The sequence below is a fragment of the Battus philenor genome, unplaced genomic scaffold, assembly GCF_028537555.1.
Source record: "Battus philenor isolate CCGP_79_NKW_IND1 unplaced genomic scaffold, ilBatPhil1.0.hap1 SCAF_8, whole genome shotgun sequence".
Taxonomy (NCBI): Eukaryota; Metazoa; Arthropoda; class Insecta; order Lepidoptera; family Papilionidae; genus Battus; species Battus philenor.
Genome location: NW_027181748.1, coordinates 2,351,822 through 2,378,269, shown reverse-complemented (window position 1 = coordinate 2,378,269; position 26,448 = coordinate 2,351,822). Strand labels below are relative to the sequence as shown.

Here is a 26,448-nt window from a genome sequence, read left to right as displayed (position 1 = left end):
GTACAGGAAACGTCTTAAACGCCATGACATCCAGAGACTAGACGCTCGATGGTGAACTAGGAGTGTGTCCCGCCGGGGAGACCCCTTTCAAAGCTATAACCACTCAACAAATCCGCTTATAGTCCTGGGACTGATCGCAGATGAAATAAGGAACACAAAAAAAAAAATTAAAACGAAAATTGTTTTAAGAGTACCTACGAGTTGAAAATACACATTTGTACAGATAATTAATTTTTCACGCGTCACGCTAATCAGAAAAAGGATCGGTGTAAAGAAAAACATAATGCAAGTGGCCAGTAAGTACACATTATCAACAAGGCCATTTGAAACGCAGCAAACGACTTCATACAGTAAGTAACCATTTTATAACGACCTACCTTCCATGTAATTACGGTTCAAGTTGGTTACAATTTGCAAGTGTGCGGTAGTTCAACATGTTTGGTTTGTAAATACGTGAAATAACGCCTACAGCGAAGTGAATCCGCCATCATTTACCGGCACAACTCCAATGGTTCATGACATATAAGTCGATTTGTGTTTCCTCTGTCGTATTTTTTTGTTCTTCCGTTGTGTACAAACTGTTCTGTGGATGTGTAAACATTTGGATTTAAAGGACTGAACACTGTAAATACGGTAAATATATTTACATTAATCATAGCTTTAGAAAAAACGCATACAACACTACCTTATGAATATATTTATTTTTTAATATTCACCATTACAATTCTACTATAGACTTAAATATATATAGTATCGTTAAAATTAAAGTATAATTTAGGACCTATATTTTGTAACACTGTTTTTATAAATCGAGCAATAAATAAATTATAAATTTTTGTACATTTATTAGTATAATTTTATAATAATGGAGTCATAATTAACAAGTATTTTATTTATAATTTTATAAGTTATTTTAATATTCAAGGTTAGTTTAATTTACATACATCTTAAACGCATCATCTGAACAAATATCAAATTACAAAAAGCCAGACGTTTTAATATTTTCAAGAATAATGAATTTAGAGATTGTATTATAAAACTTCAATCGTCTTTATGTAGATTTTATTGTTCTCGTTGTCGATTACAATTGAGTTTAATAGATCGGAGCAATTTCAAATCTACCTTTAAGCGATGACGTAATGTATCGATAAAATGTTATATTATTTTTGGGTACTCCCTTTTTAGGTTTAAGTATAAATTAATATTAATTTTATTTACTTTTTTTATTTTTGACAACGTTGTATTGACAAATCATCTGTACATATATATCAATCTGATCATCATTGCACCACTTTTATAATGTCTTTATCCTAAAGACATTAGTGTTCGTGCCTTTATTTTCTGATTTTTTTTCCTCTTATTCTTGAGTGTCAGAATTATTTTGTGCTTTTATTTCATCACATTTTGAAACGCGCACCACATTGTCGCTAGAAGTTGAGGAAGACACTGCAACGCTTTAGGCTGATCGAGGGTAGTCTCCATCCTCACATCCGGTGAGGACGACCTATATTCCATTGGCTGTAAAACATAATTCCTTATAAATTTATTTAATTAGGTACAAAAATTAAATACAAAATACCGTATAAATAATTGTTCTGCTATGTGTTACTTCATAAGTGATACGGATACTTTAGACCTAGACATAGGCCTTGCAGAAACACTCATATGTTGATGCATTTTTTGACCGGACTCTTACTGCTGCAAATACCATTTGCAGATGTCGCAGAGTAATTATAGCCTAAGACCATTTTTAAAATAGCGAAGCTCGAAGGCTCCCGGGAAAGCCCCAGCTGGGATACATACTTTTTGGTTCTTAGATCGCTTTAGTGAAAGCTCCATGGTGTGACTAAGTCTAAGGGACCCCACTAGGGAACCTCGACTTAGGCTGTCGTCGATAACACCCGCTTAGCATTCCGACACAAACGAACCTGCGTGGGCTGAAGTACTTCGAAAAGGTGTTAGTGCTAGCAACGCATTTATATAGTAAGACCAGGGTTTGGTGTCCTCTGATATATACTATCCGGCCTCGTTTCTGACGAGATCGGTTGGTTACTGAATGGGGATCTTGATGCATCAAAGACACTGACTGTACATTTATCGAACCTGGTTTTCCAAAAATTGGTTAGAATTTTCTCCCAGCGGGCCGATCGGTGTTCAAACACAATTTCGAAAAACCTAACTTAATTTTGCTAACTAAACAATAATCTTCGAAAGCATTATTGTCCTGTATCTGCGAGCTGGTTTCCGCAACCAAGCAGACTGCGCTCATTTTGCGTTGTGGTTACCATTACTCGAAGCTAACCCAACTCTTTGAAAAATTACAGCAGACCCTTGGTTTCACCAGCGATCTCGATGATCCGAGGATGTGCTATATTAGGTCGCTTATAAAAAAAAACATTCATACGTAGAGTTCACGTTATCATTATCATAGAGAAATTGACAAACTTTTTACCAAATTAATATTTTTTTTTTTGTCGTATTTAACAAACATTTAAAATATGCTAATTTAAAAAGAGCAACAATTGAGTTTCAGACCGGTTTTCCTTAGCGGCATTCCGAGCGGTTGTTAGCATATTGCTAATAATAATTTTAAAATTTTCGATGATTATAAGTGATGTAAATGATTACTTCAATAAAAATATTTTTAAGTTTAAACTTTATTGAATTTTTAACTATATGAATATCAAAAAGTAATCGCACATAAGAGGAAACATTTTACAACTTTAGAAACTTGAAAAGCACTTAATGTCAAAAATTTCTTCCGGCAAGCAATCTTTTAAAGCAAAGTACTTAAAACTTACTTAAATACTTAAAAACATGCTTAGAGTCTGTGCGTTTTATATAGTGAATTATTAAGATGGTTTTTGACAACACTATAAGAGTCGCCATAGATATCAATTTCCTTATAAGCTCATAATCAGATAACAGTTTCTGACCGCGCTGTTTCAGTTCTTGGGCTCCCCTAATTGAAATACTTAATAACTATTGACTAACTATTGAGGGTTCCTTGGACTTCACTCCATGGAGCACCCTCCCAGGAGGTCTAAATAATTAACGACCTCTGAATACATTTTATATAGTTAATTTTAACTTTGAAACATATTTTTAGTTTCCAAATACCTTGTATAATATATGTGTATTCGTATATCTATATACGTACAATAAACACGTGAATTGGAAATTCTTTTATATGACACCATTGCTCAAACGCGTCTTTAATGTTATAATAAAATGCATTTTAGTATCAATTATGTATTATTTGGTATATCCAACATGTATAATGATAATTTTTAGAACAGGCGACATAAATTATCCAAATTTATTTGTTACAATTAAATGTGTACAGGGTGGTTGGTGAGAAACTATTTATATATATATATATATATATGTATATCATCAACATCATCATCTCTGCTGGTGGACAACTACTGAAGTCTCCCCCATTAAACCACATTGACCGGTCTTTTGCTGCCATAATGATAATATAGTAAGAAAAACGCTTTTTCAAAATTCGAATTACTATATAATAAAATTATTTATTGTTTATTATCTGTCCATAAAGTCATTGTACTGTCAAAAGATAATGGCTTGCCGCATTCCAATAGAACAAATAATTCAATATATTTTAGAGTGATCACTTTATTGGAAAAGCTCAAAAACTTTAAAAACTCATTAAAGTTTTACATATACACCAATACCTCGCTTTGCGTCGTTTAGTTTTGCGTTTTTTTCGAAGTTGCGTCGCTGCTTAATTAGCACTAATTTTCACTGTGCGTCATTAGATTTTCGAAGTTGCGTTGTTTTGGGTTCGAGTCCTTAATTTTTTTTGAAATTTCTTTTTTTTTTCTAAAAGATGGCAACACTTTTGTTTCTAATTGCGCCATGCCATCAAAACTCGAAGATTTCCTTTGTAACTAAAAGTCAACGCAATTTTAATACAGTTTTATTTTCATTTTGTTTTGTTAATTTTAAGAATTCAGTTACAATTGCGTAGTGTGTTGCAATATAGTGTGTTGTGGTTTTTTTAAAAGAGAATAATAAATTTATATAAATTTTTAAGTGTTGTTTCTGGTTACAAAAAAGGTAAATATTATTCCAATTTATTTATATACAGTTATATTATTATTTTTTAAATTATTACTTTATTCAATTTTCTTTTTAAAACGTTGTATTTTCGTGACCCTGGAACCTATCTTCGATCTTTACATGGTTTGCTATAGAAAATCTTAATTCACTTTGCGGCGTTTTAATTTGCGTCGTATTTTTTTGGAACGTAACCACGACGCAAGGTGAGGTATTGGTGTATGACTAATGACTACGTATATTAACCCCAAGTTTATATAATAAGAGTACAAACTATCCTGCGTCGTTTTATTGCGACGTAGTTACTTTTTTAGTAACTTTTTCTACATTTCAATGCCACGAATGTCGCACTTTTTGCCATCTCAATGATTTTGTTTTGCATGATAATTCATCATTATTTAAGCGAGAAATAATAGAATAGCGTCGCGACTGAATAAAATGTTTTTGGTTAGAGATGTAAAGCATATTTAATTTTTAATCGGTTTTTATTTTTTATTCAGTTCACCAAATAGATGGACAAATATTTATTGAATACTCGACTTGACGTTTATTGACGTCATACGTCCTATGTAGGACAAAAAGTTTATGATATTTGAATTTCATACAGAGCTATATGTGTAGCGTATTGTAAATTTTGTAAACCTTAGAAATGTCTTTATAATTCCAACGTTTATGACAAATTTTAAGATATTCGTTTGAAATTAAAATCCATATTTAGAAAATTATATAACTTGCCGATAGTAGTAAGAACTTTATACACGAGACAATTGGTTATAGGAGTAAAACCTTTAAACAGGTAAATGCTCATGTGCTTCAATAAATGTATAATAATATAATAGGAAAATGTGTATTAAAAATTAAGGTTACTACATATTAAAATGAATTATTATTTATTTAATGAAATCAGGCGTTACCTTGCAGAAGTCCAACCAAAGTAAGAAAAGGACTAATATTTAGCCACTTCCGCACATGCAGTGGTAGTCGTGCAGAGTGTACACTCTGTGTTTGGCACTAATGGGTGTAACATAACTCCTGAAGATGGCCCGTGGAGGGGTGAAACACGTGTTGAGTGGTTTAACGGTGACAGATGTATAATTAGCATTGTTTGCCGCATACGTATATATCAACGGGCTGGCGGGCGGTGCACTTTGTTGCATAACTACCACTGCATGTGCGGAAGTGGCTAAATATTGGTTCTTTTCTTACTTATGAATTATTATATACTACATGTTCCTGCAAACTTCGTACTGCAAGAAGATTTTAGTGTCGCATTTTAAAAGAAAAAAAAATGTTTTATATTTCAGAATTATCACTGTATACAAAACGATTGTAAATAGGTGTAAAAGCATTAAAGATCTTTGCTGACATATGAGATATGTCTAAAACTTTTCTACCTATAACCAATTCTATGATTAACACTAAATAGCTAATTAAACGGAAGGTATTTAAAAACATTTTTAACGGTTTATTTTAAAATTCCTTATTATTCACATTTGCGATAAGAAAGCACTAATTAATGCTACTTTCATTCCAGCCAGTTAAAGATATAAATCGTATTATTACAACGAAAATGTAAATTTATATACCTAACTTTGGCACTATTATTTGGTACTATTAGTACGTATTAGCGTAACCGCAGAAGAGGTTGCTCTAATGCCAACATGGAGCCCACGCCCACAGGGGGGCAATTTGAAAATAGACTCGACACGAGTTTAACCATTTCGCTTTAATTTTAAAAATTACAAATGTTTCTCTGCTTAAAAATTTTATAGTGGATATATTACCAAAAATATTGGGAAACACTGCTCAAATGCGTCAATCCAAATGAATGAGTTTTTCATAGCCCCATTTTTGAAGACTCTCTTTCACTTATTATTGTTAAAATATGGATTTTAATTTCTTTATTATAATTATTTTTTTAATTTTATTGAACATTCTCCTCTTTTATCGTTTATGTTTTCTGTTGTACTTCTTCTTCTATCCTTCACATAATATCTCATTCCAAATTTTAGTTATATACCTTCCCTCGCCACATTTCTTACATTATTACATTTTATTTACAATACATTTTATTTTCTATATTATGTTTTCGTATATTACCGAATTCTTGTTTACATTTAGAAGTTAGGTTAAATTTGGATCAACAAATTTAATCACTGATATTTTAACCCCATGCTGTATCGATCGATAACGTTTCTTCAACGAACGATGAATCGATGTGATCGCTATAAGAATTAGTACCCAAAGACGGACCATCCAGAATAGCACAGCACAGAAGACTGTATGTGATCTTTAACTTGGAAATACCGAAGTATCTCATATAACGAAGAGAGCTACCACCAAAGGGCTTTTAGTGGGTTGTAACCATTACCCTATTCTCACCCCTTATTAAAGGTATCTAGACACTTGAAAAATTTCTCCGTCGAATCCAGAAAGAAGTGTTCAAGCCGCCTACTTCAACCATTTAGCCTCGGTTCATTACAATTGGGCTAACGTATCACCTGCCTGTCGAAAGAGGTGACTAAAAAGGCTTCGAGTTGAAGGGAATTAAATGTTGAGGCCTTAATCGTCAATTCAATGCAAACTCGAGGAAGGCTACCACGCGACATGATCTCATGTTGCTGCTACACAGCAAGGATGATGGAGGTAGTTTAGCTTCTACCTAGGATATGCCTTGGCACAGAACTGATACCAGCAAATTCCCTAGGAAATTAGGATTCTCAAAAATGGAGAACTACCCCCGAGGGAATTTAATGAGTAGGAATCCCACATTATCTCATCATTACCATAGAAGGCACGGTATCTTGTAACTATCCAGAAGAAACCCCCGAAATTAAAAAAAAAAAGTTAGCGCGGCGTTGATTAAATACGTATTTTTTGGTTGGAAGATATCTTCCGTTTTTGAGGTGAGGACAGGATTGTGGGGGATTCCTACCCACTACACTCTTCATAAGGGGCACCGTATCTTTGATGCTCGCATTTGCTCCAGTACTGTACCAAAATATCCCGGAGGAAACTGAATCATCCCCGGAAAAACATAAATACCCTGTCTTCTTCATCTAGTCAAATAATCTGCCTCGAGCTTCTTCCCAGAGATTCTTTCTATATAAAAGTATTAATAATAGCAATAAGCCAACTATTTAACTTTAGGTAAACATACCGTACATCCGATCTCTGTTTATAACCGATAATGTATTATTTCCGCTCCAATCGAAGACGATTTGTATATTTAACTATTTCCAATTACATTGTACGTTAACCACATGCCGTCTGCCGTAGTACTAAGACGGTACAAGAATAAACATGGCGTATATTAAGAAACATTTCTACATCCTGTTTCTATCACATAAGCCTATTAAATAATTATTCTCTTTCACTGTTCCGCCATTGTCAATTATAACCTAAAAATAACATAAGCTTTCATCTACCGCCTATCCGTACCAAGACAGGCTTAAATAATATTTTTAATATTTTGCGCGTTCTATGGTAATTCTTTAATACAATGATCTCAATGTCATCTTTATTATATCGCTATGCAAGTTCCAGAAAGAAGCATTGACATATTGTATACGACAGGAGTAGCCAAGGTCGTTGACCGTCGGAGCCATTTTCGAACATTTTTAAATTTTTCCCGAGCCGCAAAAAAACATGTATTTAAAAGGTATATTAAATATACGATTATTAAATTAATAATTGATTATTACATTTTAATAATTATTAGATACATAAAAAATGAACAAAATCCCACCAAACGCTACATCAACTTTTTACAACATAAATCAATTGTTTTTATGTATTTTTTGACGTAATACCGCGATTGAATATATTTCTCAAAACGTAAAATGTTTTATTTAATATAGTAGAAATTGACATCGAAATACACTTATGAACAACGCCGGATAAAAAGGCTATAAAGCCGGGCTTTTAATGGCACCGATATAAAAATTAAATATTTTTCCATACATATTGTTCCATTACTTGTAAAGAAATAACTGTTTTATCATTTTTAAAATAAATATTTCACATAGTTTTTAATTGTGTTATTTAGATGTTCGATTTAGAATTTTACTATATTTTTTTTTAATTTTCAGTAAAACTGTCTATTCTTATATAAAATGGCGCCAATTTTTTTTTTGCTCGTAACGCTCAATACCGAAGAAACTACTGCCTAAAAAGTTACTTCGCCCACAGTGGGTTTTTTTTTAATTTTAAGTACCCTTTTAAAATAGTGTCAATAAATAGAATATTGTACTTATGTAAGTTTTAAAAATAAATAAACGCTAAAGATTTTTATATTTCTTTCAAATAAAATACAATAATTAAATTAACTAACAGCTATCTCTGCTAATTCAATCACGCATATTAAATGCTAGAATAATAATTATAGCTAAGATGTTTAATAGCTGCTATAGCATCTGTACTGCTATTAACTAAAATATTTGATAGGAAATTTATTGAAACTTTACCGGTGTGTTGATTACGTGTAATTTAATTTGTCCTGTTTTATATTGCGTGTTAAGAATAAGAAATTTTGTTTTTATTCATGTAATACAATTATTCAAACAAGACAGCTCGCAAAAAGTGGAACAGTAGCAATTATTCATTTGTCATATGTGGATAAAGACCGCAAACTTAAAAAAAAAACTAAATACGTCATATTATCCTACCAACGTGCTAAATAGCACATTGCTTATAAAATATTAATATTATTCTGAAGTAATAATAACGGAAATAAAATGGGAATTTATAACAGATTATAAACCACAAATTATGACGTACTGTAACGTCACTAACCAAAAACTGCATGACGTATGACTATAGAATATATTTTGATAAAAAATTGTACATCTATCTTCCTTTTAAGTTCATGTTTAAGTAATAATGTAATTAAATTTATTTTTGGATAATATATAATCACTTATTGACACAGATCCAGAAAATATTCATTTTAAAATTTTATACACTAAATAAGAATTGGCAAGACGCTTTGTTCGACTCTTCGCCCTGTGATTCAATTTTATATTATTTTCTTAATACACTTGTCATCATAACCGGCAGGCCTAAAAAGATATCTACGATCTAGATAGAAGCGATGCTGGAATTTCTTTGGCCATTTCTTTTGTAATAATGTTAGCCAGGTAATATCAACCTACCAAGTTGTTGTTCAGCCTTATCGGCTGCCCTTGAGTCGGAATATTATACGGGTTTTATCGACAGTGAGGGTCCAAGCTAAGGCCTCCTTGTGCCTTAAGTCTAATCACTTCATAGAGGGTCTGCCCAAGCGATTGTTTAACCAAAATAATTATAAGAAAGAGTCCAAGCCTCAAAGATTTTTCTAAGCGCCTTTAACGCCCGTTTTTCGCATACCCGCGGCATCTGTAAATGACACTTGTACAGTGCAAGTCAGGTCAAAAAAATGAATCAGAATTGTATGTTATATTTAATTCAATGCTAAGGAAACAGACTTCAAATTCGATAAAGTGTTACTTATATTCGAATCTGTGTGTATATATTCAATATTCCAATATTTTATATTTGCCAATTGGGAGGTTTAATCGAAATTATCATTTTTATTTTGATATATTTACTTTGCATTTTAAAATTACTTTAAATTCTGGTAAAACATATTACATTTGAACCGATTGAATTATTACATCTGATAACATGGTAAATCATAATAATAACTTGTTTTGGTTTAATAAACCGTAATATAGCATTGCATTAGTGAGTTTTTTCTACGTTATCGCAATGCCCGTATACAATTCGCTCTACACCACACTACATGATTTGACAAGGTCTTACTCACTGATATGAATAGTTATGCAGTATATTAAAAAATACATTTTTTTCTTAAAAATCTACTTAAACAGATTATAAATGAGCTACCGTATACAACTGAAATAAGCAATGGCTATATATCAAAATATTTTTACTATCTTCACAATTACATAACTAATATATAATTAGCTATAAATAGGTAATTAAACGGAAAGTACTTGAAAACCATTTTTAAAACTTATTTTACAAATTGCTATTATTGACATTTGTCATAAAAATGCAGTTAATATTACCATGTTTATTTTCTTTCTTCATTACATTAAAATTTTAAATTGTTATTGTAATTATTACAAAAGTGTATAAAACAAATTAATAACGATGTACGCACCTTTTTATATTTAAATTAAATATAATATGGGTTTAACTATAGGTGTAATATCAACGTAATTCTCTTATTCCAGTATGACTTAACAACATGTCTTTATCTACAAGTCGCCAGCAATTCCTGGCGTATGAAACACATGGCGCTGAAGATATTCATTACGGCAGAAAAGGAGGCATATTCATTTCGACGTGTATTTGTGTCTTCTTTATAGTATTTGCTGTAATTTTTGCTTTTCTTGTCGGAATTATTGTATATTTTGTCACGTATTTTAAGGCAAGTATATTATATTTAAATAATATTTGAAGTTTTAAAAAATTAAAATAACAATTTTAAACTAACCCATATAGTAATAATTATTTCATAAAATATTACACATAAATTGACTCAATAGCCAGATTGTTAAACCAGTGCAACTAATACTAAAAATTTACAACTTTAATCGATTTATAATTAATTAGCGTAGTATAAATTCGATTTAAACATTTTACATCCAATATATTACAATTAATAGCTTATCAATTATTCATTGACACAACTTATCTATTTTAAAGGAAATCACGTTATAAAAATTATTCTATATATATTTGACCTTTTAGAAGATTAGAAAAATTCTGACGTCAAAATGTCAGTTATAGTTGAAGATGTCATAGTGCGTGTACGTGTTGTTGATACGCGAATCAATTTATTTTTTTAATTAAACAATGCATCAAATTGAGTTTATTAAACGAGTTATAGTATATTAAATCATTTATTTATTATTCTTAATTTGTTTCCAATTTTTTTTAAATTTTCTGTGATATTTCTTAGTTAGTACAATGAGTCAAGTATTTATATATTTTTTATTTACTAATATTTTATGTATTTATAGTGATGAAATCGTAAGTATTATTAGTAAATCCTTATTATTTTTTTTATCTTTTCAATAATATATTAATACATGTTATTAATAAAGTGTGCCGTACAACTTTCGACACAGTAGTTTTTTTAAACTGTAGGTATAAAATAAATCATTTGTTTAGACCACCTGGAGATTAAATATTAATTTTTACAGGTTTCACAAACAACACAAGATTACTGGGATGAAACAGAATTCGGCTATACTAAAGCACCATCTCCTGATTTAAGATTACCTCCTTACGTACTTCCTAGCTTTTATAGATTGAAAATAAAAGCTGATATTGAGAAGTCAGTGTTCAGCGGAGAAGTGTATATAACCATAAGAGCTAATAAAAAAGTAAACGAGATCATATTACATTCAAAAAATCTTGTTATAAGTAAAAATGCTAAGCTTACAGAGCAAATCTATGAACAAGAAACAATACACATGGGATTAAGGAAAAGGCGTGAAATCAATATAACTGAACCAATTGCCTCTGACAATATAACTACCTATAATGTTACAGAGAACTCTTTTACAAGTAGTTACACAGATAACATTCAGGAAAATGTGACTACAAACCCTTTAAATGATGTCCATATTACAACCATAGATATGCAAGTGGCTCACACTAGTGTCCGCAATATAACAATATTAACAATAAAAGAGAGTACTGGAGATAGATTGATGCTTACTCTGGACACGCCACTCAGACCTGGGGTTGATTACATATTAAAACTGCCATTTGAGGGCAATATATCTAACTCACTAACTGGATTTTACAAGAGTACATATACCACAAGTAAAAATGAAGTCAGGTAATGTGGTGTTTTTAAAAATATAGCTTTAACTCTGGTAGAGAAAATATAATGCAATATTAAGCATAAATATTTCTAAATTGGCTGTTTCAAATTTTCAAAATTGGTAATGTTATGTATTTACAATTTATTTGCTAATAGATAGTTATAATAGATAGTTTGTAGATGTTTTTTATATGAAAGCCCTTTCCTCAATCAACCTATTCTTCAACTTAACTTTCTTACTAAGTAAATGTGGATAGAAACATTCATTATATTTGGAAGACATTATGTGTACTGTACCAATGGTAGGGTATCCCTTGTGGAGGCGTACACCTTTTTTAAGGCCCCGGCTATTGGGGTCCACTTGTTGTGGGTTCACAGGGACAGTTTTGTACCAATATTTTTTTTTAATTTTTTTTCTTATCATATTCTTACTTTGTCCATCTTTCATTCCTTTTCAATAATTTACTCATGCATCACCTTTTTTCCCTCACCATTTTATCCTGGACTGCTTTTTAACTATTTTAATTTTGCAATTCTAGTTATAGTTTTATTTTCTTTTATTTTTACATCTTATTTCTGTATCAAAACTATTTTACTTTACCCTTCTAAAGACATGGGATATATGCTCTCCACTGCAGATTTTTAAGGCCCCAGTGGTCAGTTCTATGTGCTTTGTCCTGCTCATTGCCACCTCGGGTCCAATTCTAAGTCCTCTATGTCAGCAATAGTTTTGGAAGGTAATTGTGAGCATAATATTCTCTTTGATTCTTTGCTTGCCTATTTTTTCATACCTTCTTAAAATGGTGATCTGGTACCACTTGGTTAAGTGGTCCAGTGCAGCTGCCATGACCAACATGCACTGCACATTTACTTTAGATCTTATCCAGTGATTCTTTAGATCTAAACTTCAACATTTGCCATTCTGTTGACTAGAAGTTGCTAAACTGTACCTTCTTAAAATGAGTTAAAATTTATTTCTGTGCTGTGTTATTTGGCTGCCGGCATTTCTACATTTAGTATATTATTACTATAAATAATATATATTGGGCTTCGTAATAATTATATATGCAGGCTTAGTGTGGATTGATTGATTTCTTCAATTTTAAAATTCGATTCATACAAGTTCTTCAATAAGTAATGCACATGAAGCAAAAGCATTGCTTCCTTGCATAACTGACATATTGTACATTGCTGTAATGACATTTATAAACCCTAAAAAAGTCAGACATGTTTTGTAGGAATTTTAAAATATTTTTTAGTTAGATGTGACATTACTTCTTAGTAATCCACTGATTTAGTGTGGATGTGTTGGCTCGGGGAGATCTTGCAATCAATAGCGTTCACTATCACCGACCAGTGTTTACACTATCTTATCAATAGACTAAAAAAGAAGTCTAGAATCAACCTTCTGTAAATATGATTAACAAATTATAATATCAACCGTTCAATGGTAGGTCAATAAAGATAAAAAATCCAAAAAGTAATTTTTTAAACTTAAACAATATGTATATGTAAAATGTAATTAAAAGATTTCTAAAATATTTCTCTTGGTGTTTTCAGAAAACTCGGTGTTACACAGTTCCAGCCAACGTCTGCTCGAGCAGCATTTCCCTGTTTTGATGAGCCAGCGTTCAAAGCCAAATTTGAAATCAGCATAGCGCACACACAGAACTTAACAGTATTATCTAACATGAAGGTTTATGCTGAGGAACCTATGTAAGTATACATCTACATTTTAATAATTTCATGTTAATTCTCATAATAAAAGGTGATGATGACATAATTAACATCATCAAGTTAGACAATAGACAACCAAGGCCTTCCCCCTGCCTGTATCCAGTGACTTCACACAACTTGGACTATGTCTTCGTCCCACCAGGTGGAAGGTCTACCCAGGCACGCCTGGCTCGCAGTTGCTACTCAAGAATATTTTGGCCCCAATGGCTATCAATTACATGAGCCATGTGCCTTTCTACTAATATTGTAACAATTTAGAAATCATATAGAATCCTTGAGGATATGGCGGTGAAGTGTTTTAGACAAGACTAATTTCTATTATTAAAAACATGGAAACATAGTACTTATTTAAGTTACTGTTCTCTGGAAAAAAATATACCTAAACACTACAACTAAGGTGAAAAATACTATGGTTTATTCAATGAAATGATAAAGAATGAATTCAAGGTGTTTTTGTGCGGTGGAGGTAGGAGCATTGTTCAATTAGACTAGTGGACACAGCTTTTCTAATTTTAATAAGATCTCAACTATTTTCTCAATGCATATACAATATAGCCCAATATTTTCCTACCTGTTTTGTGGCATATCCCACCTTAATTCTTACACCACCCTATATAACATACGTAATTTCTATATTAATCCGAAAAGATGAAATTCGTGTAGAGTCCACTTTCTCATTGTCCTCCTGTCAATTGAATGTCCCCCCTGTGGTGTGTGGACCTCATGTTGGAAACACTGTTTTAGCCTATAGCCATGTTTACCTTTCAAAACCATGATATAAAAAACGCAGACTTGACGTTGATTTATGAGACAGTTCTTTATGTATTTATCTTATATATATCAAGAGATAATATATCTTTTTAAAAATATTATTGCACTTATCTGACAGTTATTTAAACATAGTGACACATGGGAATTTTATATATAAAAATAATATCACACTGGTGTGTTGCATTTAAACTAAGACATGCCTCAAATATAGACTACAATTTCACAAAAACTGTAATAATGTATTACAGTTAGTGGGGGAGCGGATATATTTTGCGAATGCCGTTAAGCATCAAAATTATGCAGTTGAGGAATTAAAAATTAACTTGTTTTTTTTTTAGTAAAGAAGAGCCCGGATGGCAGTGGACACACTTCGACAGATCCGTGAACATGTCAACATACCTGGTTGCCTACACAATTACCGATTTCCAGTACTTGGAAACTAAATACACGAGTAAAGACAATGTTACAAAGCCTATTAAAATTTGGACAAGACCAGAGCTAATACACAAAGCTAAATATGCACTGAATATTACACCGAAACTTCTGGAATATTACGAAGATGTGTTTGGTCTACCTTATGCTTTAGACAAGCTTGATTTGATAGCCGTACCAGACTTCTCGAGCGGTGCTATGGAAAATTGGGGACTAATTACATTCAGGTGATATACTAATATTATTTTCTATTTCTTATTTCTATGTTTAATCTCTTTTTTTTTTGTTTAGTATTTTCTTTATTTATGTTTCTAAAAGTTCATATTTGTAAAGAATCCTTTGTATGTCTAGTAAAAGATCTACATATTTATATATGTTCATATGATAAATTAACTTTTAGGTAACATTTGTTCACCTGCCCACTAATTGTCTTTACAACACCTTGGGTTGAACAGTTGAGAATGCCTATATATATATAAACTTATATATATTAACAAAAATGAATGGATTTTGTGACATTCTCACACATATCTGGTGAAATAGGTAGCACCTAAGACTAGTTTTTCACATTTGTGAGGTAGGATAAATGGAGTGATTCTATTGATTCTTTACATTCTAACACATACATAGATTTTTTTATGATTTTAATACTTGTTTGAGCTTTAAATATTTTAAACAATTTCATAAATTAATGGTAGATTTTTTTGCGTCAAAAATAATGGAATATTTTGGATGCGGTTTCTTATTTAAATGTATACAATTACCTACATGTGCATCTTTCATATAAATAAATAAAAATTAAAAAAAATGTATAAATTATTTTTCAGAGAAACGACCCTTCTGTTTGATAAAAACGAAAACGTGCCGAGGGACAAGCAGAGCGTTGCAATAGACATAGCCCACGAGTTAGCCCACCAGTGGTTTGGTAATCTAGTTACCATGAAGTGGTGGACTGACTTGTGGCTTAATGAGGGATTTGCGACATACATCGAGTATGTCGGAGTTGACCATGTGAGTATTTGCATAATTTTAATTTATACATACAAAACTTAACTAAACTAATTTTAGAACCTAGATCTCAAACAGATAGACTTGTGCATATGCTTATTTCTCACAGAGGAGGCAGATACCAACAATGCGAATTATACAGGGTGATTATAATATGTAGTAGTGTAGCAGCTATACATAATATAGTATACTATAGCTTGTCAGCAAAAAAACTTAAAGATTTTAAACCTATTTTCAATCACCTTGTATAGTGATCACTCTGAAACATGTTGCATTCAATTATTTTTATTATCGAAATGCGACAGGCCAATGACTTCTTGCACTACAAAGTCTAAAATGAAGCAAACAATAATATGTTGCATTAAATTATTTTTTCTATAGAAATGCCCCACGCCAATGACTTCTGGCACAACAAAGTCTGAAATTAAAGACAGCAAACAATAATTAATTTTAATATGTAGTATTCATAATTATGAAGATGTTTAATCTGATAATATTATAACATTATTTATTATCACTGGAACCATTCATTTTTGAATAGGGTTTACTGTAACAGTATAAAATCAACATTAGAAATAAGTTAAAACAAAATCATATGAATTTATCAATTAAAAACTTTTGAATGCTATAGTAAGATTGAATTAATAATATACTTTTATTTTTCTATTATAATTATAACTAAGAAAAGGAAGGTCTAATATATCCAGTGGAATTTTAATTTATATGCGTACACTCAGACCTGTACATAATTTTTTTTATTTCTTGTATTTATCATATGTCTGTCACTATTTTTTATATATGTATTTAAATTTTGACACTTAAGTAATATGACTTTAAACAAGTATTGACAGGAAACTAAATACCAATTTCTTTCTCTTGCACAGTCTTATTGGTTAAATAAATATATAAATTATTTCTGTGGCACTGTGTCATAGTCAAAGTAAAACAAAATGATAGAAATATAACTATAATACGCTAAGTGATGTGAATTTATGTTTTACAATGTTCTTGTCGTAGATTGAACCGGAATGGAACATGTTCGAATCTTTCACTCAAGACAAGATGAACCTGCTGCGGTCCGATGCACTCAAAAACACTTCCCCTGTCTCTCGACAAGTGACTGACGCTTCCGAGATATCTCAGAAATTCGACGAGATATCCTACACGAAAGGCGCCAACTTGATCAGGATGCTGAACCATACAATCTCTGAGGAGCTGTTCCACAAAGGACTAACTATATATCTTAATAACTGGTGAGTAATTCAGAATGCCTAATGTCCATGTTGTACCTATTCATGTAGTTGCCAGAGGTGCTACCCTCAAAGTTGTAGACAGTATACCTTGGACAAACTGTCCAATTTGGTAAGTTCAACTTTGGGAAAGTGTTTACTCTCCAAACTAAACTAGACAATAGGAAATTTTTTGGAAGCTCTGAAACATCTTCTTGTTCAGAATACCGCAATACCCGAAGACCAAGGTTTTTGTCCGGTGTCTTGCCAATGATGTTATATGGATCTCTGACGTGATCGCTTATGGTGGACCTTATAAGAAGACTCAAGGTCTCGCACAGAGCAGTGGAGAGGGCTATGCTTGGAGTTTCTATCCAAGATCAGATGAGACATGAAGAGATCCACAGAAAAACCTGGAAGAATTGCTCGTCTGAAGTGGCAATGGTCGGGGCACATCGCTCATGCAGCTGATGACCTTTGTGACCATAACTTTCTCAAGTGACGACCACTAGCCGGTAGAGGCAGCGGCTACATATTTCAATAACTGTCCATACACATACATAATTTAACTATGCCTTTAACTATGTTTTATTTCATTAAAATTATTTATCTATTTTCATACGTACATAGATATATAGATATACATGTATATAAATATGTAAATGTGTGTGTGTATGTGTCCCTCTTCTTAACGTCTCTCGTCTCAATCCAAAGGTTGTCTGGTAGAGATCGCCTCGAGCGACAAAACTGCCTCTTGTACCATATGTATTATTTCTTTTTTTTCTTTTTATTGTCTATGGTGTACAAAAGTGTTAATGAGATAAAATAAATATTACAGGAAATACTCCAATGCAGTCGAGAACGACCTCTGGCAAGCTATGGACGATGCAATGAAAGGGAACACCACATTGCAACATCTCTCCATAGTGGACTTCATGAACACGTGGACTCGGCAACCAGGTTATCCAGTAGTCAAAGTCGAGAGGAACTATGAAACTGGACAAGTTCATTTAAGTCAGGTCTGTTATCTAAATTTCTTTTAACTTTTTGTTCATTCCATGAATTACTTATACCGATCATTCATACCTTCATTCATTCAAACCAGCCGATAGAGATGCCCATCATGCCTACTCTACACGTGTTTCATCCTTGTGAGAGTGACCAGTGCCAAACACCGAGTGAGCTCCGTCCTATAGTCTATAGTCTAGTGTGAAGTTTGTGCTGTTAGCCTTGCGGCTTTTACAGCTTCATCGGTAATGAGTTCACGGAACGGAGTGGTCCGTGAACTATATGAGCTCCGTCCGTCACCGCTCTGCCATTTATATGCTACCTTCCATCGCACTACCACTCAAAGTCACGTGACCGATCACGTGAGCGAAGTTATACGCCATTTTACTAACATCTCCTGAGGATGCCCCGTGAAGGGGTGAAACACGTGTAGAGTAGATTAAGAGTGGTAGTTGTGTTTCGCATTGTTTGCCGCACGCGCATGTATAAGCGGGCTGCACAACTACTGCTGCATTGCGGAAGTAGCTATATATTAGTCCCTTTCTTAGTTAATAAAGTATATCATTATTTTTAGTACTAATATATATAAATACTTATTTATTCTTTTAAACCGAGTAAAAGATTTGGTCTTTGTTATTAAATTACACCATAGGATATCTCTCAGCCCGGTGTGCCTTTGGACAAAGACCATTCCAGTAGCTTCCATTGCTTCTGGTCTTGATCAACTCTTCATATAGGTTCCTAAGGAGAAGAAGACTTTTAAAGTAGCCTCTACTGTTTCGTGCAACTAATCCTCTGTATCCTTAACTAAGTTTAAGATAATCCACCAGTAACTTCCAATGTTTCCTGGTGGAGCAACTCTTCATTGTAGTCTCTCAATTAGTTTACTCAATTTTGATTATTGGATAGTAAACAACGTAATATATATTTATTCTGTTTACAGAATCTTTTTACAAGCAACAACGATCCATACAAAAATATGGAGGATCAGCTCTGGCACATCCCCATCAGCTTCACCACAATGGACGTGCCCAAGAGAAACTGGACCACCAGGCCGCGTATCTGGCTGAACGATAGAACCGCCTCCGCCGACCTGAACATCAATGATACACAAGCATTATACGTTAATATCGATGCGATCGGTAAGCACCTTTATTATTTAAGAATGCCAAAGGAGTTTCATCATTTTCACCATGTCAATCGATAGATGTCCACAGCAAAACAAAAGCCTCCACCACAAATCACTACAATGCTCAGTCTTGTGCTGCCCGATTCCAGCTACTTCCTGTGACCTTAGTTTTGTCGTTGATCGAGTTTTTTTGGTAGACACTATAATAATAATGATAACCTTCAACTTAAAACAAAGCTAAGGTTGTTCCCACCTTGGCTTCCGCTAAAAGGGTCTTAATTTCAAAAGCGCTAAGAACAATTTTCATTGAGAGCTTTTACAGGTAACCTTTAAAAGTGGACATGGTAACTAGGATACTACTGCGGTATTCCAAATAAGGCTTTTTTATCACAAACTCCGCCATCGTCAGATCGGAAAATAATAGCAAAAGTATTTAACAACCATAAAAGTGTTTCTGAAGTCATTCGTCATTTTTCAGATTTCCTGTGTATTTGATTTTCTGTAAATTAACTTTCGTACTACCTTTCCTGGTTTATGCTTTAAATAAGACAATATTCTTAACAAAAAAGAAGTATAACTTTTGTAAATTCATAGCGAAAAGTTACAGTAAATTATTAAAACTTTATTTATAAATATTTGACATTACAAAACAAGATAATTAAATAGATATTATGTTTACGGATATATCGTGAATACTTCTTTTATTTTAATTAAGTTCCAATGCCAAATTATAATGCGAGGTAATCGACTACCAACGCCATCTATCGGCGTCGTTTACTTCGGCATTTCGATCTCCATCTAGCGTCAAGGATCAAGAACTCTGGTTCATGTAAATAATAAATTTCTAAATTGCTTTAGACCGTTAGCTCTAGGCTCTTGCTTCAAATGACTTTTCATTAATTCATTCTTGATTATGTTGTCAGACAGACTAGTGGGGGCCCTCCCCCCCCCCGCATCTCCCGGCTCGTGTTCGCTATTTAAGATCCTTTCGGCTTCAACGACCGTCAGCTGCATGAGCGATACACCCCGTCTACTTCTAGTGACTTATATATACGTATTTCACTGTCTCCAGGTTACTACCGCGTAAACTACGACAAGAAAAACTGGGAGCTGTTGAACCACGCTTTGAAAACCGGAACCTTCAATACTCCGATAACGAAGGCTCAGCTCATCGACGACGCCTTCAACTTCGCCAAGTCCGACCAGCTCGAATACAGCTACGCCCTCGGCCTCACCACCTGCGTCATCGAGGGTGAAGATTCCAAGATTGTCTGGGACCTCATCCTGAACAACATGGCCTTCCTGAAACATAACCTACGATCTACCTCCGGATATATATACTTTCAGGTACATATACTCATGCTAGAAATGGACAAATATCATTTATTTTTATTTATTTAATATCCGATACACCTTACTGGCAAAAATTAAACTTATTTCGGAGTGTTCATATTGTATATCATCGTTGTTTCCACCCATAGAAAGACCGTCAAGCTTGGCAGACAGGTTGGCAAATGCAGTGTATGCAGAGGACGCTGTTGCCCAAACCCTTTTCTGAGTAATGGCAATCCTGTATAATCAAAAAATGTGAATTATATATAAGACTATCTTGGAAATCGAACCCGCGATCGCAAGTCTCAGTTCTCTAGCACTATGATACCACTGCACAGTATACAATCATATTGTATAAATATAGAATTTATTTAACACAGGCTCTGTCCAAAGGCGTAGTCTATATTCTGAGATATTTCTTTTATACATTAATCAAAAATATGACAAATACCACTGTGTTAAAAGAAAGAAAAAAAAGAAAGAAAGAAGAGAAATGGAAAAAGTTTTTAATTTTTCTCAGTAAATGGCACGTTACGAACGTTAACATAACTTAATTTTAACCCCTATTTATAAATGTAATTATCTCATAAAATAAAGGTATTTTAACTTTTAATATATTAACAATTTATCTATATCATAAGCGCTGTGTTTTTGCTTTAGATAGACCTAAAGAGATCTGGACACTTATTCAACAAATTATGGAAACGATCTATAATTAAAAATTTAATTTTTCAGTGCCTTCAAATAATATTAGCATATATTAATTAGCATTAACCTGAACCTGTTTTTGATATACTATATATGTCAAAAATATATACACCGTTCATGTTGAAACATAATAAATGTAATGTAAAATTCGACTTCAACAGGATTATATGAAAATAATTCTTAGCAAACAACTGCAACGCCTCAACTACGGTCTGGATAAGCCTAAAGATGACAATGAGGCATTCCTGATAGAGAACCTGGTACTCTGGGAGTGCCTCGTGGAGTCACCTCGGTGCCTCGACTGGGCCAGGGACCAGTTCCAGCTGTGGTCTAAACAGGAAGACTTGACTAATAACCCGTAAGTAATAATTTAAAATGTTATTTTTATAGAAATTAGAAGCAATTTCAGCTCTCCCCTTTTGACATCCCTTTGCTATAAATAAAGCTACAATGTTTCCTAAAAAAACAAAAAAAAAACTTTATGATCTTTTATGACATATATACAAGTGAAGATATGGCATTTCGTTCTTCAGATAATGTCTGTCGAATAAAATCCTCCGTTATTTTTAAATTGTGTCGTCAATACAGCTTACATCACAGATGATGTCTTTACAATAATCACTTATGTTTGACTTATTTCAAGGCTTCGACTTATTCAACAGACAGCGTCATGACGTTCTGAATAGGTTCACGATGTCCTATGGTTCCAACAATGATAATCTCCAATGCTGTCTCCAGTGCTGTAATATTTATAAAGATTTGTTGTAGTGTGGCTAAAACTAGAACGAACTTAATTGGACATGACAGAACATGATTGAACATGATTAAACATGAACGAACACGAATCGCCAAATAAGCTTCGTTAGTGCTACAGGCAATAGCATTCTTATCGATAAGTAAATTGCCTACCTGTAATGATTTTTGTGATTGCACCATCTACATACACGGTTGAAATCCCTTTCATCTGCACTAAGCGTTTTGATAATACAAAGGTCAAATGCTTCGTCATTAAATGAAAAAAATTACATTTTTTTTTAGTAGATATCAAGGAATATTCTCAAAATATTGAATAATTTATTCTATATAAAATTATAATCTGTGTAAATCCTTTTCAGAATTCCAAGTTACCTCCGTTCGTTGGTCTATAATATGGTAGTGAAACATGGCGGCAGGCGCGAATTCGAATTCTTCTGGAACTTGTTCCAGAACTCCAGCGATCCCAGCGTCAAGAGCATGGCCATCACCGTGCTTCCCAGCACACGCCAGGAATCCTTGATTTCCTTGTGAGTTTAATGTGATTAATGTATGTCAAACTCTATTAATATTAAATATAATTATTTATATTAATTACTTTTCAGGTTATTAGAAAGAAGCTTGACTGAGATTCCGAAACAGTATGCAGTGGCGGTTTGGAGCTTCGAGCCTCCCATTGCAACCAGGATTGCCCAGGACTTTCTCATAGAGAACTTCGACAGAGTCTACGACATGTTCACGCAGATGGACGCGTTCATGTTCCCGGCCGTGCTGGGAGGCGCTTTTGGTTTCATCACCACTGTCGATGAACTGAACAAGGTAAGACTACTCAATTTTGTTTCAGACCTCCAGTCCACTGTATGTTTTTGTTCTGAAACCTCGACATTGTCGGTTGCTATTACCTGACTTTATTACTACGCTTCTATTTAGAACAGTATTTTTTAACTTTTTAAGTGCAATTCCCGTCCTTAGCCTTTCTAAAATTCTTCCGCTCTCACATATATATTTTATATTAAAGCGAAAAGGTTAAATCCGTGTGGAGTCCACACAATTGCCCTCTTTAAGAAACAAATTGCCCTCCTTTAGAGCGTGGACCCCACATTCGGAAACACTGATGTAGAATGTTCAGGGATTGACGATCTCTGTCATACGTCTACCACGTTTCCGACGAGAACGGTTGGTTTTCGAATTAATTTGTATTAGAAAAATATGAGAGTATATATCGTTATACGTGAAAAGTTCTCGAATGGCTACCACATAGGCATGAGTAGGCTCCCACTAGGTAGACCCCCACTAGGAAGACCCCCACTAGGTAGACTTCCACTAGGTAGACCCCCACTAGGTAGACTTCCACTAGGTAGACCCCACTAGGTAGACTTCCACTAGGTAGACCCCCACTAGGTAGACTTCCACTAGATAGACCTCCACTAGGTAGACTTCCACTAGGTAGACCTCCACTAGGTAGACCCCCACTAGGTAGACCGACGGCATAGTAAAGGTCCAAAAAAGTCGCTGAACGCTTCCCAAGATTGATCATCGTGGCGATTTTTGGGGGAAGCCTATGCCGTGCAGTGGCCATCCATCGGCTGATATGATGCAAATGTTCTAAACATTTCATTGTGGCAATACAGGTTCTGTTAGACCCTGTAACGTTTAACTACTAAAATTTATTTTGTCATTATTTTAACAATAATATATAATAATATCATGAACACCAGGTTATTTTGTATCTGTTGCTAATTAAACAGTGTCTTTTGCATCCTGTACAATAATAAACACGGAAAGTTTTGCACGTATTTTAAAGTAAGAAAATAGAAATATCGATAGCTTTATGTAAGATTTATTATAAAAGTAGAAATTTTTATATTAAACGTTTTTTTAAGTTTAGTCGACCGCAAACACAACATTGGTCGGGTCAAGCTAGCGTAGGATGTTATACAATGTGAGCGATGGTACATGGTTTACTATACCTGGTGCCGGGCTTTATTTATATTATCAATCCATTGCAGTACCAGATACAAAATATCTGGTATCAAAATAGGCTCGCCTTTGGATTATACTTTAGTAACACATCTTAGATATATATTTATCTCTTTCTTGCACCTAAACAAACAAAAGTTATGCCTTTCTCACGACAGCAAAATCTATGTTTTTCTTTTGCGCTCTACAAGCGAATCGTGAACAACGTTTTTTCGACCTGGTATCGACGCGCCGTGCTAACTTAATGTAGCCGTGTCTCAAGTATACAGTTTTTTATGCCTGTGGTATTCACGTTAATAATTATTATTTGCAGTTGAAATCTTTCGCTAAACAGCACAAAGAGAAGCTAATGCCGATGTCGCAGACCTTGCAGAAGATAGTGGACAGTGCAGAACTGAGGATAAAGTGGGTTAAGAAACACGCCAAGGAAATCAACCACTGGTTTAAGGAATACGTCACAGGTAAACAAAATTAAGAACTACATTCATGTCCAATTAAGTTCGTTCTACATTCTCATGTAGTGAAAAGTCTAATTGTACCTTATTAACATGGCCTAGGATTCAATTTAATAGAACAAAGATCACTACAGCCGCAAGACTCCCATTGCTGGACATAGCCCTCCTCCAAAAGGCTTCTGATGGAATCAAGTGGAAGCAGTCTGCATTCAAGGTCTTCACTTCAGAACCTTAAGGCTTCAGCGGCCATCTGCCTTAATAATAATTTATATTATCCCCTTTAGGTCATTTATAAAGATATGATGTCTATGCCAAAATCGAGAAATGTAATCTTTAGGAGCTCTGAAACATCCTGTCTAGAATACATGAAAACCAAGGTCTTTGTGCAATGTGTGTTAACAGTGATGATATATAGATCCGAGACGTGGTCGTTTACAATGGGCCTTATAAGAAGGCTCAAGTTCACCCAGAGAGTGATGGAGAGGGCTTGTGTTCGGAGTTTCGGTGCGGTATCTATCAGAAATGAGGAGTTCCGCAGAGGAACCAAGGTTAGGGTCCACTCTCAATATGGACAGAAGAATGTGTCGTAAATTTCTTGGAAATATGTCGGACTAAGGCACCTGCCCCACCGATTCTATTGGAAATGTTTGGAGAGCATCGTACAGCCAAAAAGTTTTATAAACAATATAAAAATAATAATTCCTTTCAGGTAATGCAACCAAACTGCACACAGATGTAAACGAAAGTCCGTCCGAACCTTTGCTCACACAAAATATCACATTCACCATTCCAAACAAAGCAACCGACAGCAGTACAGTGCTGCCAACCAACGTCACAGAAAACGACAGTGTTACCAGTAAACCTAGTCTATAGTTGATTAAGTGTTACCATATAAATGTTCCTTTTTAGATATATCACTTATTTAATCGTCTTAATGTATTTGTTATTATAAAATTTCAGTTAAACAGTCTTTGTTTGTATTTATCGAAATTTTATTCTAATACCCACCATTACAGCATTTTTTTTAGAAAAGCAACACATATTTTAATCTGTATTGCCAAAATGATTACTAATAAAAAAGAACATAATTTATGATTCATGTATCCGATATTTTTTTTGTTTTAACGATTTTTTGTTTATTGATTTCCAAAATGTATTCCGGCGTTTCTTCCCACCGCATAAACATTACACATGTTGTTATTTTATAAATAAAATTAAATAAAGGAATGAAATTTAAATTTTCCCGCCATTGGCTGTGAAGATATTTTGACATGGAACTTTCTGGATATTCTATATCAGGGGTGGCCAAGCTCTTTGATAGTGCGAGCCATTTTTCGAAATTCGAAATTTTTGGTGAGCCGCAAATGAATACGAATTTAAAACACGCAAAAGAATGTTTTTTTTTGTTTTCAAAAATCATATTGATTGAAATTATTTAAACAAAATACAAAACACGTGTATTGAAGTTAGATATAGCCGATTAGTTAATTACGATCCGTTTTTGGATTTTGGTAATTTTATGGTGGAACAATAATTATTATTATTCATACTGATAATTTGTTTTGATTTCCTAGGAGCTGACATAGGTTATATAAATTTAAATATTGAAATAATTCGACAATCAATCGGAGCCAAAAATAATCGTTTAAATAGCCGCGGCTTGACCACCCCTTTTCTATAGCCTATTGAAATATTTATTTAAATTTAAATAATATTCCCATAGTTTGTTCACTGCTTTAGTTTTCAAATAAAGACAATTTTTTATCATTATGTAAACTAATAACCGCTCTCTCTATGTAGACAGTCCACCTAAGCGCGGCGTGGGACTTCCCCATCCCAAAAAATTTGTAAATATAGTACATATTAAAATTCATTGTTTCACATTTCCTATATATTTTATTTTTAGTAAACAATTTCTCTATATTAAAAATTAAATACTTCATCTAGTTTATACTCTTCAAGTTTTAATTTTATATGTAT

The 26,448-nt window shown here is 33.4% G+C and overlaps 1 protein-coding gene across 1 annotated transcript; it reads left to right on the top strand.

Moving 5' to 3' along the window:
- The first annotated feature begins 467 nt into the window (after positions 1-467).
- LOC137931608 (aminopeptidase N-like) lies at positions 468-25,477 on the top strand. Its single transcript, XM_068775061.1, has 15 exons — positions 468-633; positions 10,323-10,519; positions 11,298-11,941; positions 13,487-13,642; positions 14,773-15,093; positions 15,694-15,877; positions 16,892-17,127; positions 17,942-18,122; positions 19,055-19,253; positions 20,313-20,587; positions 21,442-21,638; positions 22,396-22,563; positions 22,639-22,852; positions 24,327-24,474; positions 25,178-25,477. Exons 2-15 carry the CDS (start codon positions 10,337-10,339, stop codon positions 25,339-25,341), a joined length of 3,270 nt encoding a protein of 1,089 aa, XP_068631162.1. The 5' UTR covers positions 468-633; positions 10,323-10,336; the 3' UTR covers positions 25,342-25,477.
- The last annotated feature ends 971 nt before the right edge of the window (positions 25,478-26,448 follow it).

Coding starts and splice junctions, on each gene's coding strand:
- LOC137931608 (XM_068775061.1), top strand. CDS start 10,337: ATGTCTTTATCTACAAGTCGCCAGCAATTCCTGGCGTATGAAACACAT. Junction 17,128..17,941: donor ACTATATATCTTAATAACTG/GTGAGTAATTCA, acceptor TAAATATTACAG/GAAATACTCCAATGCAGTCG. Junction 19,254..20,312: donor CGTTAATATCGATGCGATCG/GTAAGCACCTTT, acceptor CACTGTCTCCAG/GTTACTACCGCGTAAACTAC.